The sequence below is a fragment of the Geotrypetes seraphini genome, chromosome 10 (assembly GCF_902459505.1).
Source record: "Geotrypetes seraphini chromosome 10, aGeoSer1.1, whole genome shotgun sequence".
Lineage (NCBI taxonomy): Eukaryota > Metazoa > Chordata > Amphibia > Gymnophiona > Dermophiidae > Geotrypetes > Geotrypetes seraphini.
In genome coordinates this window covers 14,378,182-14,394,840 of record NC_047093.1, presented here as the reverse complement: position 1 = coordinate 14,394,840, position 16,659 = coordinate 14,378,182, and the positions used below count along the sequence as shown (strand labels likewise).

General features: G+C 49.8%; 1 protein-coding gene across 4 annotated transcripts in view; it reads left to right on the top strand.

Annotated features, from left to right (window-relative positions):
- PRKAR1A (protein kinase cAMP-dependent type I regulatory subunit alpha) overlaps positions 1 to 16,659 on the top strand; it is a 61,217-nt gene that overhangs the window by 16,062 nt on the left and 28,496 nt on the right. For all 4 annotated transcript variants that reach the window (XR_004540783.1, XR_004540782.1, XM_033960088.1 and 1 more), the window contains exons 3-6: positions 5,276 to 5,449; positions 15,021 to 15,112; positions 15,208 to 15,269; positions 16,525 to 16,571. Coding sequence is in view for 2 of the 4 variants with exons in the window: in XM_033960088.1 (XP_033815979.1) it covers positions 5,276 to 5,449; positions 15,021 to 15,112; positions 15,208 to 15,269; positions 16,525 to 16,571 (375 nt within the window). In the remaining 2 variants the exon portion in view is untranslated. The remainder of the gene's footprint in view (positions 1 to 5,275; positions 5,450 to 15,020; positions 15,113 to 15,207; positions 15,270 to 16,524; positions 16,572 to 16,659) is intronic.

Genomic DNA, 16,659 nt, shown 5'->3' with positions numbered 1-16,659 from the left:
CACCTACTTCGAGTTTTTTCTCTCAGTCCTGCAGAAGTTTCTACCCTATGTGGACTCTCAGGTTCGCTTCGAATACCAGGAGGTCCTGGCCTCGTTGTCCCAGCTTCGCCTGCAGATGATGCAGTCGTCTTATGACACCTTTGAACTCGCTGCGAGGGTTGCTGCTTGTTCGGTGGCCATGCAACGCCTGGCGTGGCTGTGGACCATTGATATGGACCCGAATCTCCAGGACCGGCTTCCCAATGTCCCGTGTGCGGGAGCCGACCTCTTTGACGAGTCCATCGAGGCGGCAACCAAGAAGCTGTCGGACCATGAGAAATCTTTCCAGTCCGTTCTCCGTCCGAAGCCCAAGCCTGCTCCTCCTCCTCGTCCATCACGCCCGCCTTGATCTACCAACGGCGTTACCCACCGAAACAGGCGCCTACCATCCATCAGCCTGTTAAGAGGCAGCATCCGCAGAAGCCACAGCAAAAACCTCAAATTTCTGCTGTCCCCAAGGCTCCTCAGCCTTTTTGACTGTCTCGTAGAGAGCATAACTACCATCGTTCTGCCCTCCCCTGTTTTTCCCATCGGAGGTCGTCTCCATCATTTTTACCATCGATGGACGACTATTACCACCGACCTTTGGGTCCTTTCCATCGTAAGGGAGGGATACTCTCTTCAGTTCCATCAAGTTCCTCCAGAACATCCTCCAAGAGAGTATCCTTCCAACTTAACTCAGACTGCCCTTCTTCTTCAAGAAGCTCAAGCTTTGCTCCGGCTCCAAGTCGTCGAGCCGGTCCCTTTGGACCAACAGAACAAGGGTTTTACTCCAGGTACTTCCTTGTTCCGAAGTAAACGGGCGATCTGCGCCCTATTTTGGATCTCAGGGTGCTCAACAAGTTTCTGGTCAAAGAGAAATTTCGCATGTTAACCCTAGCTTCCCTCTATCCCCTCCTCGAGCAGAACGACTGGTTATGCTCTCTGGATCTCAAGGAGGTCTACACTCACATTCCCATCCATCCAGCCTCCCGTCAATACCTCAGGGTGGGATTCAGGGTGGGACATCTTCATCTTCAATATCGAGTGCTTCCTTTTGGCCTGGCCTCATCTTCCAGAGTCTTCACCAAGTGCCTGGTTGTAGTGGCCGCAGCACTCAGGAACCATGGTCTTCAGGTGTTTCCCTACCTCGACGACTGGCTCATCATGGATTCCACGTCTCAGGGTGTCGTCCAGGCGACCCGGAGGACAATCTGGTTCCTGCAGAGTCTGGGGTTCGAGATCAACTTTCCAAAATCCCATCTGCAACCTTCCCAGACTCTTCCCTTCATTGGAGCTGTTCTGGATACGACTCAACTCAGGGCATTCCTGCCCCCGCAGCGCCTGGATGCTCTGCTTCGTCTTTGTCACTCTGTGTCCTCTCGCCCATCCATCTCGGCAAGACACATGATGATTCTTCTGGGCCACATGGCCTCGACGGTACATGTGACTCTTTTTGCCAGACTTCACCTCAGAATTCCTCAGTGGACCCTGGCTTCTCAATGGACGCGGGTGTACGATCCTCTGACTCGACGCATCCAGGTCACTCCTGCTCTGACGCAGTCTCTTCGCTGGTGGATGCTCTCTTCCAATCTCTCCAGAAGTTTGCTGTTTCACACGCCTCCCCATCAGAAGGTTCTCACGACCGACTCCTCGACCTATGCTTGGGGGGCTCATCTGGATGGTCTGCGCACTCGGGGCTATTGGAACAGTGCGGACCGCCTGTATCACATCAATCTCCTGGAACTCAGGGCTATCTTCAATGCTCTCAATGCGTTTCAGCATCTTCTTCATGACATGGTGGTTCTCATTCGCACAGACATCCAAGTTGCCATGTATTACATCAACAAGCAGGGGGGCACGTGATCGGCCTCCCTTTGTCAGGAAGCTCTGAAAGTTTGGGATTGGGCAATTTGCCACCACACCTTCCTCAAGCTGTCTATATTCAGGGGGTGGACAATGCCTTGGCGGACAACTTGAGTCGTCTTCTGCAGCCTCACGAATGGATTCTCCATTCCACGCGCCTGCATCACATTTTCTCTCTGTGGGGCACGCCTCAGATAGACCTCTTCGCAGCCCCCCGCAACTTCATACTGCCTCAGTTCTGCTCCAGGATCTACACTCCTCATCGCCTTGAGGCAGATGCTTTTCTTCTGGACTGGAGGACTCTCTTTCTGTATGCGTTTCCTCCGTTTCCTCTCATTCAATAGACTCTAGTCAAGCTCAAGTCGGACCATGCCACCATGATTCTGATTGCTCCTCGGTGGACCAGACAACCTTGGTTCTCCCTTCTCCTTCAACTCAGCAGCAGGGAGCCCTTTCTTCTCCCAGTATTTTCCTCTCTGCTTACACAGCATCAGGGGTCTCTGCTTCATCCCAACCTGCAGTCTCTACACCTGACAGCTTGGTTCCTCTCGACGTAACTCGCCTTCAGTTTCCACAATCTGTGCGGGATGTTTTGGAAGCTTCACGGAAGCCTACTACTAGACAAAAATGGACTAGATTTTCTATTTGGTGTTTTTCTCGACATAAGGAGCCTCAATATGCCTCCTTGTCCTCTGTTTTGGACTATCTTTTGCACCTATCTCATTCTGGCCTCAAGTCTACATCGATCCGAGACCATCTGAGTGCAATTGCTGCTTTTCATCAGCCTCTTCAAGGGAAACCTCTCTCTGCTCATCCTGTGGTTTCTGGATTCATGGAAGGACTTTTCCATGTCAATCCTCCTCTCAAACCGCCTCCAGTGGTTTGGGACCTCAATGTAGTTCTTTCTCAGCTTATGAAACCTCCATTTGAGCCTCTTAACAAGGCTCATCTCAAGTATCTCACTTGGAAGGTGGTGTTTCTCATTTCCCTCACTTTTGCTCATCGAGTTAGTGAGCTTCAAGCTTTGGTTGCGGATCCACCTTTCCCAGTGTTCCATCATGACAAAGTGGTGCTTCGCACTCATCCTAAATTACTTCCTAAAGTGGTCTCGGAATTTCATCTCAATCAATCCATTGTTCTTCCAGTGTTTTTTCCTAAGCCTCATTCTCATCCTGGAGAATCAGCTCTTCATACTCTGGACAGCATCTACTACCGACCCCCAAGACAGTCCGATAACGGATGAGATTAAACGCAACTGCATGGGAGGCAACACAGTTATGGGCAACTTCAATTATCCGGTGATAGACTGGAACCTAGGCACCTCCGGCTGCAGTAGGGAGACCAAGTTCCTGGATGCTGTAGGCGATTGCTTCCTGGAACAACTTGTCAAGGAAAATATGAGAGGAAATGCAATTCTGGACTTAATTCTAAATGGACTACAATTAGCACCTGCGCAAGGTGTAGAAGTAGAAGGGATGCTGGGAAGCAGAGATCACAATATGATCCACTTCAACCTGGACATTGGGGCAAAACATTGATTCAGAACGACGGCCAAGGCACTTAACTTCCAAAAAGGGAATTACGAAGGGATGAGACTCATGGTGGGGAAGAAGATTAAGAAGCTAAAAATGTAAAAATGCTAGAGCAAGCATGGCCCCTTTTAAGGACACAGTCACCAAAGCGCAAAATCTATATATACTGCACATCAGCAAGGGATCCAAGAGAAGAACAAGGAACCGGCGTGGCTCACTGTAGCGGTGAAGGAAGCAATCGGAGACAAGAAGACTTCGTTTAAGGAATGGAAAAGGTCAAAAACGGATGAAAACTAGAAAAAGCATAAACAACATCAAAGCAGGGGCCAAAAGAGACTACGAGGAAAAAATAGCCAAGGAGGCGAAAAACTTCAAGCCGTTCTTTCGATATATTAAGGGGAAACAACCTGCGAAGGAAGCGGTGGGGCCGTTGGATCACCACGGAATAAAGGGAGTGCTAAAGGAGGACAAAGCCATCACCGACAAACTGAACACATTTTTTGCGTCTGTATTTACCAAAGAGGATATACACAACTGACACACTATACACAGGAAATGAAGACAGGAAACTGACAAGGTTGATGGTCAGTCTAGTAGAGATATGCAGGCAGATTGATAGGCTTAAAATCAATAAATCCCCGGGACCGGATGGCATCCATCCGAGGGTAATCAAGGAACTGAAAGGGGCTATAGCTGAATTGCTTCAACTAATAGCCAATCTGTTGATCAAATCGGGAAGGATTCTGGAAGACGAAAGTGGCGAATGTTACACCGATCTTCAAGAAAGATTCGCTGGGAGAACCGGGAAACTACAGACCAGTGAGTCTGACCTCGGTACCGGGAAAGATGGTAGAGGTGCTGATGAAGGACCACATCATTGATCACCTAGACGGACACAATCTGATGAGGAACAGCCAGCACGGCTTCAGCAAAGGAAGATCTTGCTTGACGAACTTGCTGTACTTCTTCGAGGGAGTAAACAGGCAGATAGATAAGGGTGACCCGGTTGACATTGTATATCTGGATTTTCATAAGGTGTTCGGCAAGGTCCTTTATGAACGACTAGTTCGAAAAATTACAAGCCGTGGAATTGAGGGTGAAATACTCACGTGGATTAAAAACTGGCTGGCGGATAGGAATCAGAGAGTGGGGGTAAATGGACAATACTCGGACTGGAAAAGCATCACGAGAGGAAACAAGTCATTGTAGGTAGTAGGAATGTGCAGTCATTTGAAATAGCATAGGAAGTAAAACACACTTGTGTGTGTTGTCACTTCTGTGTTTTCACATATGTTATTTGCAAATGGCATGCAGTGATAGCTAAGCTCTGTGGTGCAGTGAATTCTTGTTTCTAAATTATTGCTAATGTTGTAGGCTGCCTTAATTTTAAAAGACAGATAAATTTAGGGTTTTGACAATATTATAGACTATTTTGCAAACAAAAAATAAATACATAAAAAGGTAATAAAATGAACCAAAGTTTTGCTCATGCTCCAGTATACTCGTACATGTAAATGGCCTTTTATAAAATACTAGACGCTATGATATGATGCTGCATATATGGTAGGCTTGTGCAGGGATTGAGCTTGGGTGGAGTTTGTAAGTACACATGTGGCTTATAAAATACAATAATTTATGCACATATAGTATTTTGGGTTGTGGAACGAATCGTCTTGAGTTTCCATTATTTCCTTTGGGGAAATTAGCTTTGATGTACAAATGCTTTGGATTACAAGCTTGCTTCTGGAACGAATTATGCTCGTAAACCAAGGTTTTACTGTCTATGTAAATAATCTAGGTGTGGACAATGTATGCTCCCTTGAAAATCACTTGACATTAGTTATATTTTTGCCTATAAGGAGGAATCAAAACATATTTTGAGCATGCTGAAAGCAGGATCACGTTCAGACTCTCATGAGGAGGAAATCTCTCCTCCGCCTCCCGTTAATCCTGTGGTGAAGGGGCGGAGACGACGTGGTGCCATCAGTGCAGAAGTATACACAGAGGAGGATGCTGCCTCTTATGTTAGAAAGGTACCTAATTTCTGTAATTTCCAAAACATAACCAGGTTTACAAAACTAGTTTCTAGAATTTTTCAGGTAATATATAGTAATGAAACAAAGCATAAAGGAAGTAAGGTAGTACAATAAAAAAGGTTAACTTAATGCATTTTCTTTAGCACTCTCCAGACCAGTAGAGGTTAACTTTACGATTGGGTATATATCTAATCATGACCAGCAGGTGGAGACTGAAAACAAAACTTTGGGACAGTATATCCTAGCCCCTCCTCTCTATTTCCCTCAGTCTTCTTTCAGTCTCCAGCAGGTGTTGAGTGATCTGTACCCATCTCCCTTGGTAGGGCTGTTGGAATTTGTTTAGAGGTTTATTGTCCCTGTTTTTAGCCGGACGGAGCTTGGACGGACTCTGTTTGGGGGTTCGTCCGACCTCGGGGGTGTCAAACCCGGCGGGTCACGAGCGGGGTCCCTCCCCCCACTTCCTCCACCTCCCCATATTTTTTTAGAGGAGCCTCAGCAGTAAGCCTTGCCCCCTAAATCAAGCAAGGCATATTGCTTCGAGAGCCTGTGGAGTCTGTTCTGTAAAAAAAAAAAAAAAAAATCCTGAGGTAGTGCTGGTCTGGAGGGTTGTATCCCTTTAAGAAAACTGTATTTTACTGTATTTTTTCAACTAACCGGCACTTGTTTACAGCTAGGTCGCGTATGGAGCAATGAGCACTTCTAAAGGGAAAAAGTGCTCATTGTGCTCCAGACGCGAGGCACTCGCGGCCGGCCTGTGCAAGCGGTGTTCAGGCCGGTGCGGTGGAGGAGCTCCGTCGGCAGCGGCTGCAGGCGCCCAGAGCTCCCCGCCGATGGTGCCTCGCGAGTCGGCAGGGAACGGTGGAGAAGCCCGGTCTTCTCCGTCCGCCCACGGAGGGATTCCCCGAGCCGCCGACGGTCGGGTTTTAGAGGATTCCCTCTCAGCTGATATTTTGACAGCTGATGCCGGCTTGCCTGTTTTAGCGGCTGAGACTATTCAGGTCTCTCAGCCGCTGCAGGCTATGGAGGGAGCTGTTTTGGCGGGAAAGACGCCATCTTCTCTGTCTGGCCCCTCCATTTTGTCTTCCACCTCAGGTGACCTTCCCCCTGTTTTGGCTAAGCAGGGGCAGGTTTCTGCTGGGTCCCCTGCTGTGGCAGGGAGTCCCTTGGGACCCTCGGGGGGTTTTTCCCCTGATTTTTTCTTTTCATTATGCAAAGCCTATTTTCAGGCGGCTGGGGGTCCCGGTTGCGCCCAGGGGGTCTCGGGGGGTGGGGTTTCCTCCGCGCTCCCTGCGGCTTTGCCTCTCTCGTCTGACGTGACGTCCCCTCCGCCGCCTCTCTTGTCCAAGCGTCCGCGGGTGTCGTGGGACGAGGATTTGTGGTCGGAGGAACGTGTCGGTCTGGAGGAGGACCTGGACCCTTCTGAGGAATTCCAGGACCCTCTGGAGGGGACGGAAGCTGGCGGCGGGTTGTCGGGTTTCCCGTTCTCCAGTGACGAGGCGTCCGTGGTGCGCCTTTTTCAGAGAGATGAGCTGCCTGACCTTATTCAACAGGTTTCTTCGGCTTTGCGTTTTGAGGACGCGCCGCCGGAGACTCCGCGTGTGGGGGACCCTCTGTTACGAGGGATCCGTTCCGTTTCCCGCTCTTTTCCTATGCATCAGGATATTCGGGATATTATTCTTGAGCAGTGGAAAACGCCGGAGACGCCGTTTCGGCTGGCGCGCAGCATGGCTCGCCTGTATCCCATTCCTGAAGGGGATCGGGCTACATTAGCTTCGCCAGTCGTGGATGCGGTGGTCTCGGCTATTTCCAAGCGGCATACCGTGCCTGTTGAGGGAGGTTCTGCCTTGCGGGACTCTGAGGAGCGCAAATTGGAGACCATCCTTAAGCAAAATTTTCAAGTCTCTGCCTTTGGGGTCCAGGCGGCTATTTGTGGGGGACTGGTCGCTCGCGCCGTGTTTCGGTGGGCGGAGCGGGTCTTGGATCGAGAGTCTGACGACTGGTCTCTGGTGGATCAGGAGGTAGCGAAGATTGAGATGGCTGCCTCATTCCTCTCGGATGCTCTGTATGACTTGGTGCGGATCTCGGCTAAGTCCATGGCTTTTGGCGTGGCCGCACGGCGTGTGTTGTGGCTGCGCGCTTGGGCGGCGGATGCTGCGTCCAAAGCTAAGCTTACTAAATTTCCCTTTCGGGGGTCGTTTTTATTTGGAGAGGACTTGGATAAGTTGATTCAGACTCTGTCGGACTCGAAAGTTCCCCGTCTGCCGGAGGACCGTGCCCGCCCGGCGTCTCGGGGTGGTGCGGCCCGGGGGCGTTTGCGGGAATTTCGCAAGTATCGCCCTGGGCGTGGGGCTGCTTCTTTCCAGTCTCCGGGGTTTTCCCGGGGTCGGTTCTTCCAGCGCATGCAGCCCTTTCGGGGGGCCCGTCGGGGGGCAGGGAATCCCTCCGCCGGTTCCCCCGCTTCCCGTCCTGCACAATGACGCCTTGCCGGCGCCCCCCTTGGTTCCGGTGGGGGCCCGGCTGCGCGACTTTTTTCCCAAATGGGCCGAGATCACGTCCGATCAGTGGGTCCTGGAGGTGGTGCGGGACGGTTATGCCCTGGAGTTCGCCCGCTCTCTGCCGGATTTTTTCCTCGCTTCTCCATGTCAGACTCCTGGGAAGACGCTGGCGTTTCGCCAGACCCTTCAGCGCTTGCTAGATCTCAGGGCAGTAGTTCCAGTGCCCCCCCCGGAGTGGGGCACGGGCAGGTACTCCATTTACTTTGTGGTGCCCAAGAAGGAGGGGACTTTTCGGCCCATCCTCGATTTGAAAGGGGTCAACAGGGCTCTCAAGGTTCCCTCTTTCCGTATGGAAACGCTGCGGTCGGTCATTCTGGCGGTTCAGCCGGGGGAGTTTCTCACTTCTCTCGATCTGACGGAGGCCTACTTGCATGTTCCTATTCGGGCCTCTCATCAGCGTTTCCTGCGCTTTGCGATCTTGGGTCGGCACTATCAGTTCTGTGCGCTTCCCTTTGGGCTGGCCACGGCTCCCCGGACGTTCACCAAGGTGATGGTGGTCGTCGCGGCAGCCTTGCGGTCGGAGGGCATCCTGGTACACCCCTACCTGGACGACTGGTTAATTCGGGCCAAGTCGTTGCAGGAAAGCTCCCGGGTGACGGCTCGGGTGGTGGAGTTTCTCCGGTCGCTGGGCTGGGTGGTCAACCTTTCCAAGAGTCGGTTGGTTCCGGCTCAGCGTCTGGAGTACCTCGGGGTGCTGTTCGACACCTCCTTGGGGAAGGTCTTCCTCCCAGAGGCCCGGGTGAGCAAATTGCAGTCTCAGATTCGCCTGCTTTTGGCGTCCCGGTGTCCTCGGGCGCGAGATTTCCTCCAGGTCCTGGGGTCGATGGCGGCGTCCCTGGACGTGGTGAGGTGGGCGCGGGCCCACATGCGTCCTCTCCAGTATGCTCTGCTCCGGAGGTGGTCTCCCCAGAGGCACGGGATGGATGTTCCGGTTCCCCTGCGAGGCTTGGCGCGCTGCAGTCTGCGTTGGTGGCTCCGGACCCCTCACCTAGTTCAGGGGGTGGGTCTGGATCTTCCGCAGTGGACGGTGCTCCTTACGGATGCGAGTCTCCTGGGTTGGGGGGCCCAGTGCCTGGGTCACTCAGCTCAGGGAACCTGGTCCACGGAGGAGGCCTCCTGGTCGATCAACGTGTTGGAGACCAGGGCGGTCCGGCTGGCGCTGTTGGCTTTCCACTCCCTTTTGTTGGGCAAGTCGGTCAGAGTCCTGTCGGACAATGCCACGGCGGTGGCTTATGTCAATCGTCAGGGGGGCACCAAGAGCACTCTGGTGGCGCAGGAGGCGGCTCGGCTCATGGTTTGGGCGGAGTCGCATCTTCTGGACCTCTCGGCCTCTCACATTGCCGGGGTAGAAAACGTTCAGGCGGACTTCCTCAGTCGTCACTTCTTGGATCCGGGAGAGTGGTGTCTCGGCGCCGAGGCGTTTCAGTTGCTAGTGCGTGCTTGGGGGCAGCCCCTGATGGATCTGATGGCTACAAGTGGCAACGCCAAAGTACCCCGCTTCTACAGTCGTCGCAGGGACGGTCTGGCCGAGGGTCTGGATGCTCTGGTCCAACCGTGGCCAACGGAGGGGCTGTTGTATGTGTTCCCTCCTTGGCCATTAGTGGGCAGAGTACTGCTTCGCATTGTTCGCCATCCGGGGCTGGTGGTCTTGGTGGCTCCGGATTGGCCTCGTCGTCCGTGGTATGCGGATCTGGTGAGGCATCTGGTGGCGGATCCTCTTCCTCTGCCTCTCGGATGCGATCTTCTGACGCAGGGTCCCATTCCCATGTTCGACCCGTCTCCCTTTTGTCTTACGGCTTGGCTCTTGAAAGGGGCCGCCTGAGTAAGAAGGGATATTCCGACAAGGTGATCTCTACACTTTTGGGGTCCCGGAGGCTTTCTACCTCTCGGGCTTATGTACGGGTTTGGCGTCTTTTTGAGGAATGGTGCCGAGCGCGGGGAGTGGTCTCCTTTCGCGCTTCTCTGCCTAACATTCTAGAGTTTTTGCAGGATGGCCTGGATAGGGGCCTGGCCTGGTCTTCTCTTCGGGTTCATCTGGCGGCCCTGTCGGCTTTTCGGGGGCTGGTGTCAGGTCAGCGTTTGTCAGCCATTCCTGATGTGATTCGCTTTCTTAGGGCGGCCAAGTTGATCAGGCCTCCCATAAGGCCCTCGATTCCCTCTTGGGATCTCAATCTGGTTCTCTCTGTTCTAGTGCGCCCTCCTTTCGAGCCGTTGGATGGCTGTTCGTTGAAGGACCTTACGCTGAAGTCGGTCTTTTTGGTGGCCATTACTTCCGCTAGACGGGTGTCGGAGCTACAGGCTTTCTCTTGTAGGGCTCCCTTCCTGGAGTTTTCGAAGGAGCGGGTTGTTTTGCGGCCTGTTCCTTCCTTTCTGCCGAAGGTAGTTTCTCCTTTTCATGTCAATCAATCGGTGGTCCTCCCGGTCTTGGGTAGTCGGGAGGGTTCTTCTGAGCAACGACAGCTGCGCAAGTTGGATGTCGGTCGGGTCCTCCATGCTTATGTGCAGCGGACCCGGGATTTTCGGAGCTCCGATCATCTCTTTGTGCTTCTGGCGGGTCCTCGTCGGGGGGCTGGCGCTTCTAAGGCTACTATTGCGCGCTGTATCAAGGAGATGATTGCTTCCGCTTATCTTCTGAGTCAGAAGCCGGTTCCGGAGTTTCTCAAGGCTCATTCCACTAGGGGTCAGGCGGCTTCTTGGGCTGAGTCGTCGCTCGTGCCTCCGGTGGATATTTGTAAGGCTGCGGTTTGGTCCTCCTTGCATTCATTTGTTCGGCATTATCGGGTAGATGTTCAGGCGCGTCGGGACGCGGTGTTCGGTGAGCGTGTTCTGGTATCGGCCCTTCGGGGGTCCCGCCCGTGAGAGGGACTGCTTTGGTACGTCCCAATCGTAAAGTTAACCTCTACTGGTCTGGAGAGTGCTAAAGAAGGAGAAATTAGGTTCTTACCTGCTAATTTACTTTCTTTTAGCTTCTCCAGACCAGTAGAGGTCCCCACCCTGTCTGTTGTTGTTGTTGTTGGGGCTGTTGCGCGGGCAGTTTTTGGTTTTTGCTGCGGGTTCTAGTATTTTTCTAGGGCCGGGGAGAATTGAAGAACAGCGGCTGTGGCTCGGCTGGCTTAGCTGGCGAGCTGTGGGGACCTTCTTCCTTCGGGAATTTCTCCTCTGCATTTTCCAACAGCATTTTTGGGTATGTTATTTGTTACTCCTTTCGGAGTATTGTTTTTTCTCTCTGTTGTTTTCCAGTTCTTGGTTCTGCTTGGCTATTCGGCAGACTGAGGGAAATAGAGAGGAGGGGCTAGGATATACTGTCCCAAAGTTTTGTTTTCAGTCTCCACCTGCTGGTCATGATTAGATATATACCCAATCGTAAAGTTAACCTCTACTGGTCTGGAGAAGCTAAAAGAAAGTAAATTAGCAGGTAAGAACCTAATTTCTCCTTTCTGATTAGCTTTTGAAGTTGACTCCCCCCCCTCCCTTTCTTCAGATCAGAAATCAGCAAAATGTTGCCAAATATCAGCATATATAAGTGAAACAATAAAACATTTCAATTACAGTCTCACAGGAAGAGGAAAGGGGTGAGCAAGGCGAGAACAGGAGGGCTGGGTGGGTGAGAGACAGAGAGATATGGATGGGTGATAAGGTGACAAAGCAGTATAATTTTATGGTTTGTAAGGCAAAAGAAACAAGTTTTTTGTTACCCACTCCTGGTGGGTGTCAAAATTATTTTATACATTCCTGGATTCTTAAAATTCATTTTAATCAAGAAATACCGTATTTTTCGCTCCATAAGATGCATCGGATCATAAGACGCACCCTAGATTTAGAGCAGGAAAACAAGAAAAAAACATTCTGAACCAAATTGTATACTAACATATACTAGGCTTTGCATCCAGCCCCCTCACTCCCTGCCAGGCTCTGCATCCAACCCCACACTCCTTGCCAGGCTCTGCACCCTGTTACCCCTTCCCTACTAATTGTAATGCAATATTTTCCTTTCATTTTTTCATGTACACACAGCAGATATAAATTCTCAAAACTGACACATTTCGATCACTAAATTGAAAATAAAATAATTTTTCCTACCTTTGTTGTCTGGTGATTTAATTAGTTTCTGGTTGGACTTCCTTCTGACAGTGCATCCAACATTTCTTTCACAACCCAGCCCCATCCCCTTTGGGTCCAGGTCTCTATCTCTTTTCCTTCTGCTTGCCCTCCCCAGATCCAGTATCAGTTCTCCTTTGTACCTACCTTCCACCACCTTTGTTCCAGGTCACCCTCCTCTGTTAATGATATTGCATCTCTCTGTTCTTCCTCAGAGTCTCTCCCCCTCTCTGTCTCTTCTGTCTGCACCTCCCACAGTCCAGCATCTGCCTCCTGTCTTTCCCCTTTGGTCCAGGCCTCTCTCACTCTGTCTTTCTTCTACTTACATCCCCCCATCCCATCCCCATGTCCAGCATTTCTCCTTTCTTCCAGGTCTCTCTCTCCTTCCTTCCTTCCTTCCTTCCTTCCTTCCTTCCTTCCTTCCTTCCTTCCTTCCTTCCTTCCTTCCTTCCTCCATGGTCCAGAATCTTTCCACCTCTCTGTAGTCTCTTTCTATACACCCCCAAGTCCAACATCTGCCCCCCTCTCTTCTGCCTCCTCTTTGTTTGAAGTGTCTTTCTTCTGCTTACAACTCCCCATCCCATCCCCATGTCCAGCATTTGTTCTCCTTTCTTCCAGGTCTTTCTCTGCTTCTCTCTCCTTCCTTCCTTCCTCCCTGGTCCAGAATCTTTCCACCTCTTTGCAATCTCTCTGTCTCTCTTCCCTCTATACACCCCCAAGTCTAACATCTGCCCCCCTCTCTCTATCATCCTTCTGCTAACATTTTGAGTATGTTTCCCCTCACTACCCCATCTAATCTAGCATCTGCCTTGTCTTCAAGTCTGTTTTCCTGCCCCTCCTCAAGGTCCTTTGGAAGCCTCCTCTCATTCTCCCCCCTCCCCCCGGTGTCCAGATCCAGCATCCTGCCGGGGCCCTCATGACGGGCGGGGCCTTACCTCCAAGCTTCTTCCTGATCCAGCAAGAGAGGTCATCTTCCATGCTGTGACCGCCCATGACCTAATTACGGCAGCCTGCAGAGCGAACTTATCAGGCTTCCATTGGCCTCCGAAGCACGTTGCCTCTGCCACAGTTCCGCCCCTCCTCTGATGTCAGGGGTGGGACCGCAGCAGAGGCAACGTGCTTCGGAGGCCAATGGCAGCCTGCTAAGTTCACTCTGCAGGCTGCCGTCGTGAGGGCCCCAGTGGGACACTGGATCTGGACACCGCGGGTGAGAGTAAGAGGAGGCTTCCAAAGGACCTTGAGACAGCCAGGTGCTCACCGACGCTAGGGAGAGCCGTATTGGGTGCGGGCATTTTAAAAGGTACGTCAGGTGGGGTGTGTTTTGTTTTTTGTTTTTTTAAAGTATCTTCGCTGCATAAGACGCACTGACATTTCCACCCACTTTTGGGTGGAAAAAAGTGCATCTTAACGGAGCGAAAAATACGGTACCTTTTATATTGGACTAACAATATACAGTGGAACCTCGGTTTGCGAGTAACCCGGTTTGCGAGTGTTTTGCAAGACGAGCAAAACACTCAGCAAACTTTTGTCTCGCAAAACGAGTGTTGATTCGCTACACGAGCTCTCACTATGGTGGCCCAGGGGTGGGTACCTGCCTGTGGTTGCTGCAGCCCTTGTAGCGTGGTGGCTTCCTTTCCCCTGGGTTCCCGTGCGGCTCTCCTCCCTCTTCGGCCGATGCCTCCGCCGTTCACCAGCGCCTCCCGGCTTCCGATTCAAGCCGGCCATCCTCCAGACTCATGCGCAGGACTTCTGAACTCCCCCTTCAATCCGGCGCTGCTCCAATAACACGCGCACCACGTAAAAGCACGCAGGACGTCCTATGTGGTGTATGTGGTGTATGTGTTGTTGGAGTGGGCTTGACGGGGGAGTTCAGAGGTCCTGCACATGCGTCAGAAGGATGGCGGCCGGCTTGAATCAGAAGCCGGGAGGCGCTAGTGAACGGCGGAGGCATCGGACGAAGAGGGAGGAGAGCCGCACGGGGACTCCGGGGAAAGGAAGCCACCACGCTACAAGGGCTGCAGCACCCAAGGGCAGGTACCCACCCCTGGGCCACCATAGTAAACCTTGGTTGTGGAATGAATTGTTTCAGTTTACATTGTGGCCTATGGGGACATGTGCTTTGATATACATAGAAACATAGAAAAATGACGGCAGAAAAGGGCCAAAGCCCATCAAGTCTGCCCACTCTATTGACCCTTCTCCTTGATTTTGCTCACCACCCCCTGCCCTTACCTCCTTAGAGATCCCACATGAATATCCCATTTATTTTTGAAATCTGACACGCTGTTGGCCTCAATTACCTGCCGTGGGAGTTCATTCCAATGATCGACCATCCTCTCAGTGAAGAAATACTTTCTGGAGTCACCATGAAATTTCCCTCCCCTGATTTTCAGCGAGTACTTTGAATTACGAGCATGCTTCTGGAACGAATTATGCTTGTAAACCAAGGTACCACTGTATCACCTTATTTCCTTTGTTTTATTTTATTTCTATATATTACCTTTAAAAGCTATCACACCATTTTACTATAACTTTTCAGATGCCTCAGCTTTAAAGGAGACACCATCCAATGATTAATAGTGTAAATCTATTTGTTTTGTTGTCAGGCTTGCAAAGGCAAGTAATATTGAGATCTTTGGTCTTCACTCCCAATCCTCGAGAACACAAACAGGTCAGGTTTTCAAGCAATCCCTAAACAAATATGCATGAGAAATTTAGGAGGAGGTAGCAGGCATATAAATGTCTCATGAATATTCATTAGGGATGTCCTGAAATCCCAACCCCATTGGTGTGGCATCTATGACTAGGAGTAAGGGCTGAATTTTTAGGTAATTTAAATATGTAAATGAATGCACTATGTTGCCTAGCATTCTGTCTCTGTTAATTCTTACATCATTCTTTTAATTGTGATTAAGGTGATTCCTAAAGATTATAAAACAATGGCTGCTTTGGCAAAAGCAATTGAGAAAAACGTTCTCTTTGCTCATCTTGACGATAACGAAAGGAGGTAAGATCTCATGTTTTGTGCTTGAAATAATTTACACTGTCGCATTAGCCTTTCAGATGGTATCCCATTTATTGTGCAATATATATCTCTTTCAGTGACATTTTTGATGCCATGTTCTCTGTTACCTATATTGCTGGAGAGACTGTCATACAGCAAGGCAAGTGATAATTCTTTATACTCTGTAGTTTATAGCTGGGCAGACAAAGTTTCACACATCTGAGGTAGTAAGCATTTTACCCAGAAGCACAAAAATTGTGAGAAATCATTTAGAACAGACTCTTTGTGGGAGAGGATTGTGCATTTGTAAGACTTTAGATCATACTACCTCTCCACACTGGTTACCAGTCAAAATGAGATCTTTGTTTAAGCCATAGTGTTTGGTTTTCTGCTGTATTCATTACAGCTTCCTTTCTTATCTAGCCCTCATGTTGTAAAATAAAAGTTATAAGCAGAGTCTTTAGCCCTGTAGCCATACCTAGTGATTTGACTATCTGCTACAAGGAAAAGATGTGTGTTTTTTGTATACAGGCCCAATGTGGCTCTCTGTTCAGAGCTATGGAAGATTTAAGAATTTATTGAATTGCGATATGTCAAACTTAACATTAAACAATAAACAAAGTAATGACGGTGAAATAATTTATTTTATTGGGGGTGGAGAGTATTGTTCTGTGTGTTAATTTCTGGTATTACCTACCGCTGGCTTTTACCAAACTGCAGTAGAGCTTACCATGGGCCAGCAAGGTAAATGTTTCAATGTTCATAGGAATTGAATGAGCGTCTGAGCATTTATCTCGCCGACCCATAGTAAAAAAAGCTACTGCAGTTTAGTAAAAGCAGCCCTTTGTCTTTATGGCTGTTTTTGATGCGTTTTTGGGAAGTGGAATGTTTATAAAATGAGCTCTAACCGAGGGCCTGATATTTTGATTTATCAAAACCTCAAAACACTTTTGGGGTAATTATAGGAACGTAGCTGCAACCAGACTAAGCTCTGTGTATATAGGCTGCTTCAGCCTTCATAGTACAAGGATGCTTTTTATAGCACAACCTAAGATTTGTTCGATGGTGGAATGCATCTCTGTCTTATTTTTTCACTTCCTGAACATTTTATCATGTAAGAAAGTGTTTGAGGTTCACTTTGTTGCTTAGAGGTTTCTGTAGCACAGGTTGAAAAATGTTAGATGGATTTCTGCAAGGCAGCATGTAAAGCAGTAGTGACGCAGGAGAACTATATATACAGGCTTGTCCCAAGTTATATTGCTTCTTTAAAATATACATTTTTGTCTTATCTTGGTGCTGGGATTCTTTATTTATAAATTTTTCATGTACTTTTATACAGAGTTTTGCTTCGTTTGCTAATATTTGAATTGTATTCCTTTTAAAAGCTTTTTTGATTGTTTTCTTTTATTTTTAAGGTGATGAAGGTGATAACTTCTATGTCATCGATCAGGGAGAAATGGATGTGAGTTTCAGCTACAAATTGGGATTCCCTTTTCCACTGCTTAGTTTTTTTGTATGGGAGAGTTGTTGAACCAACTTTTTATATTTAG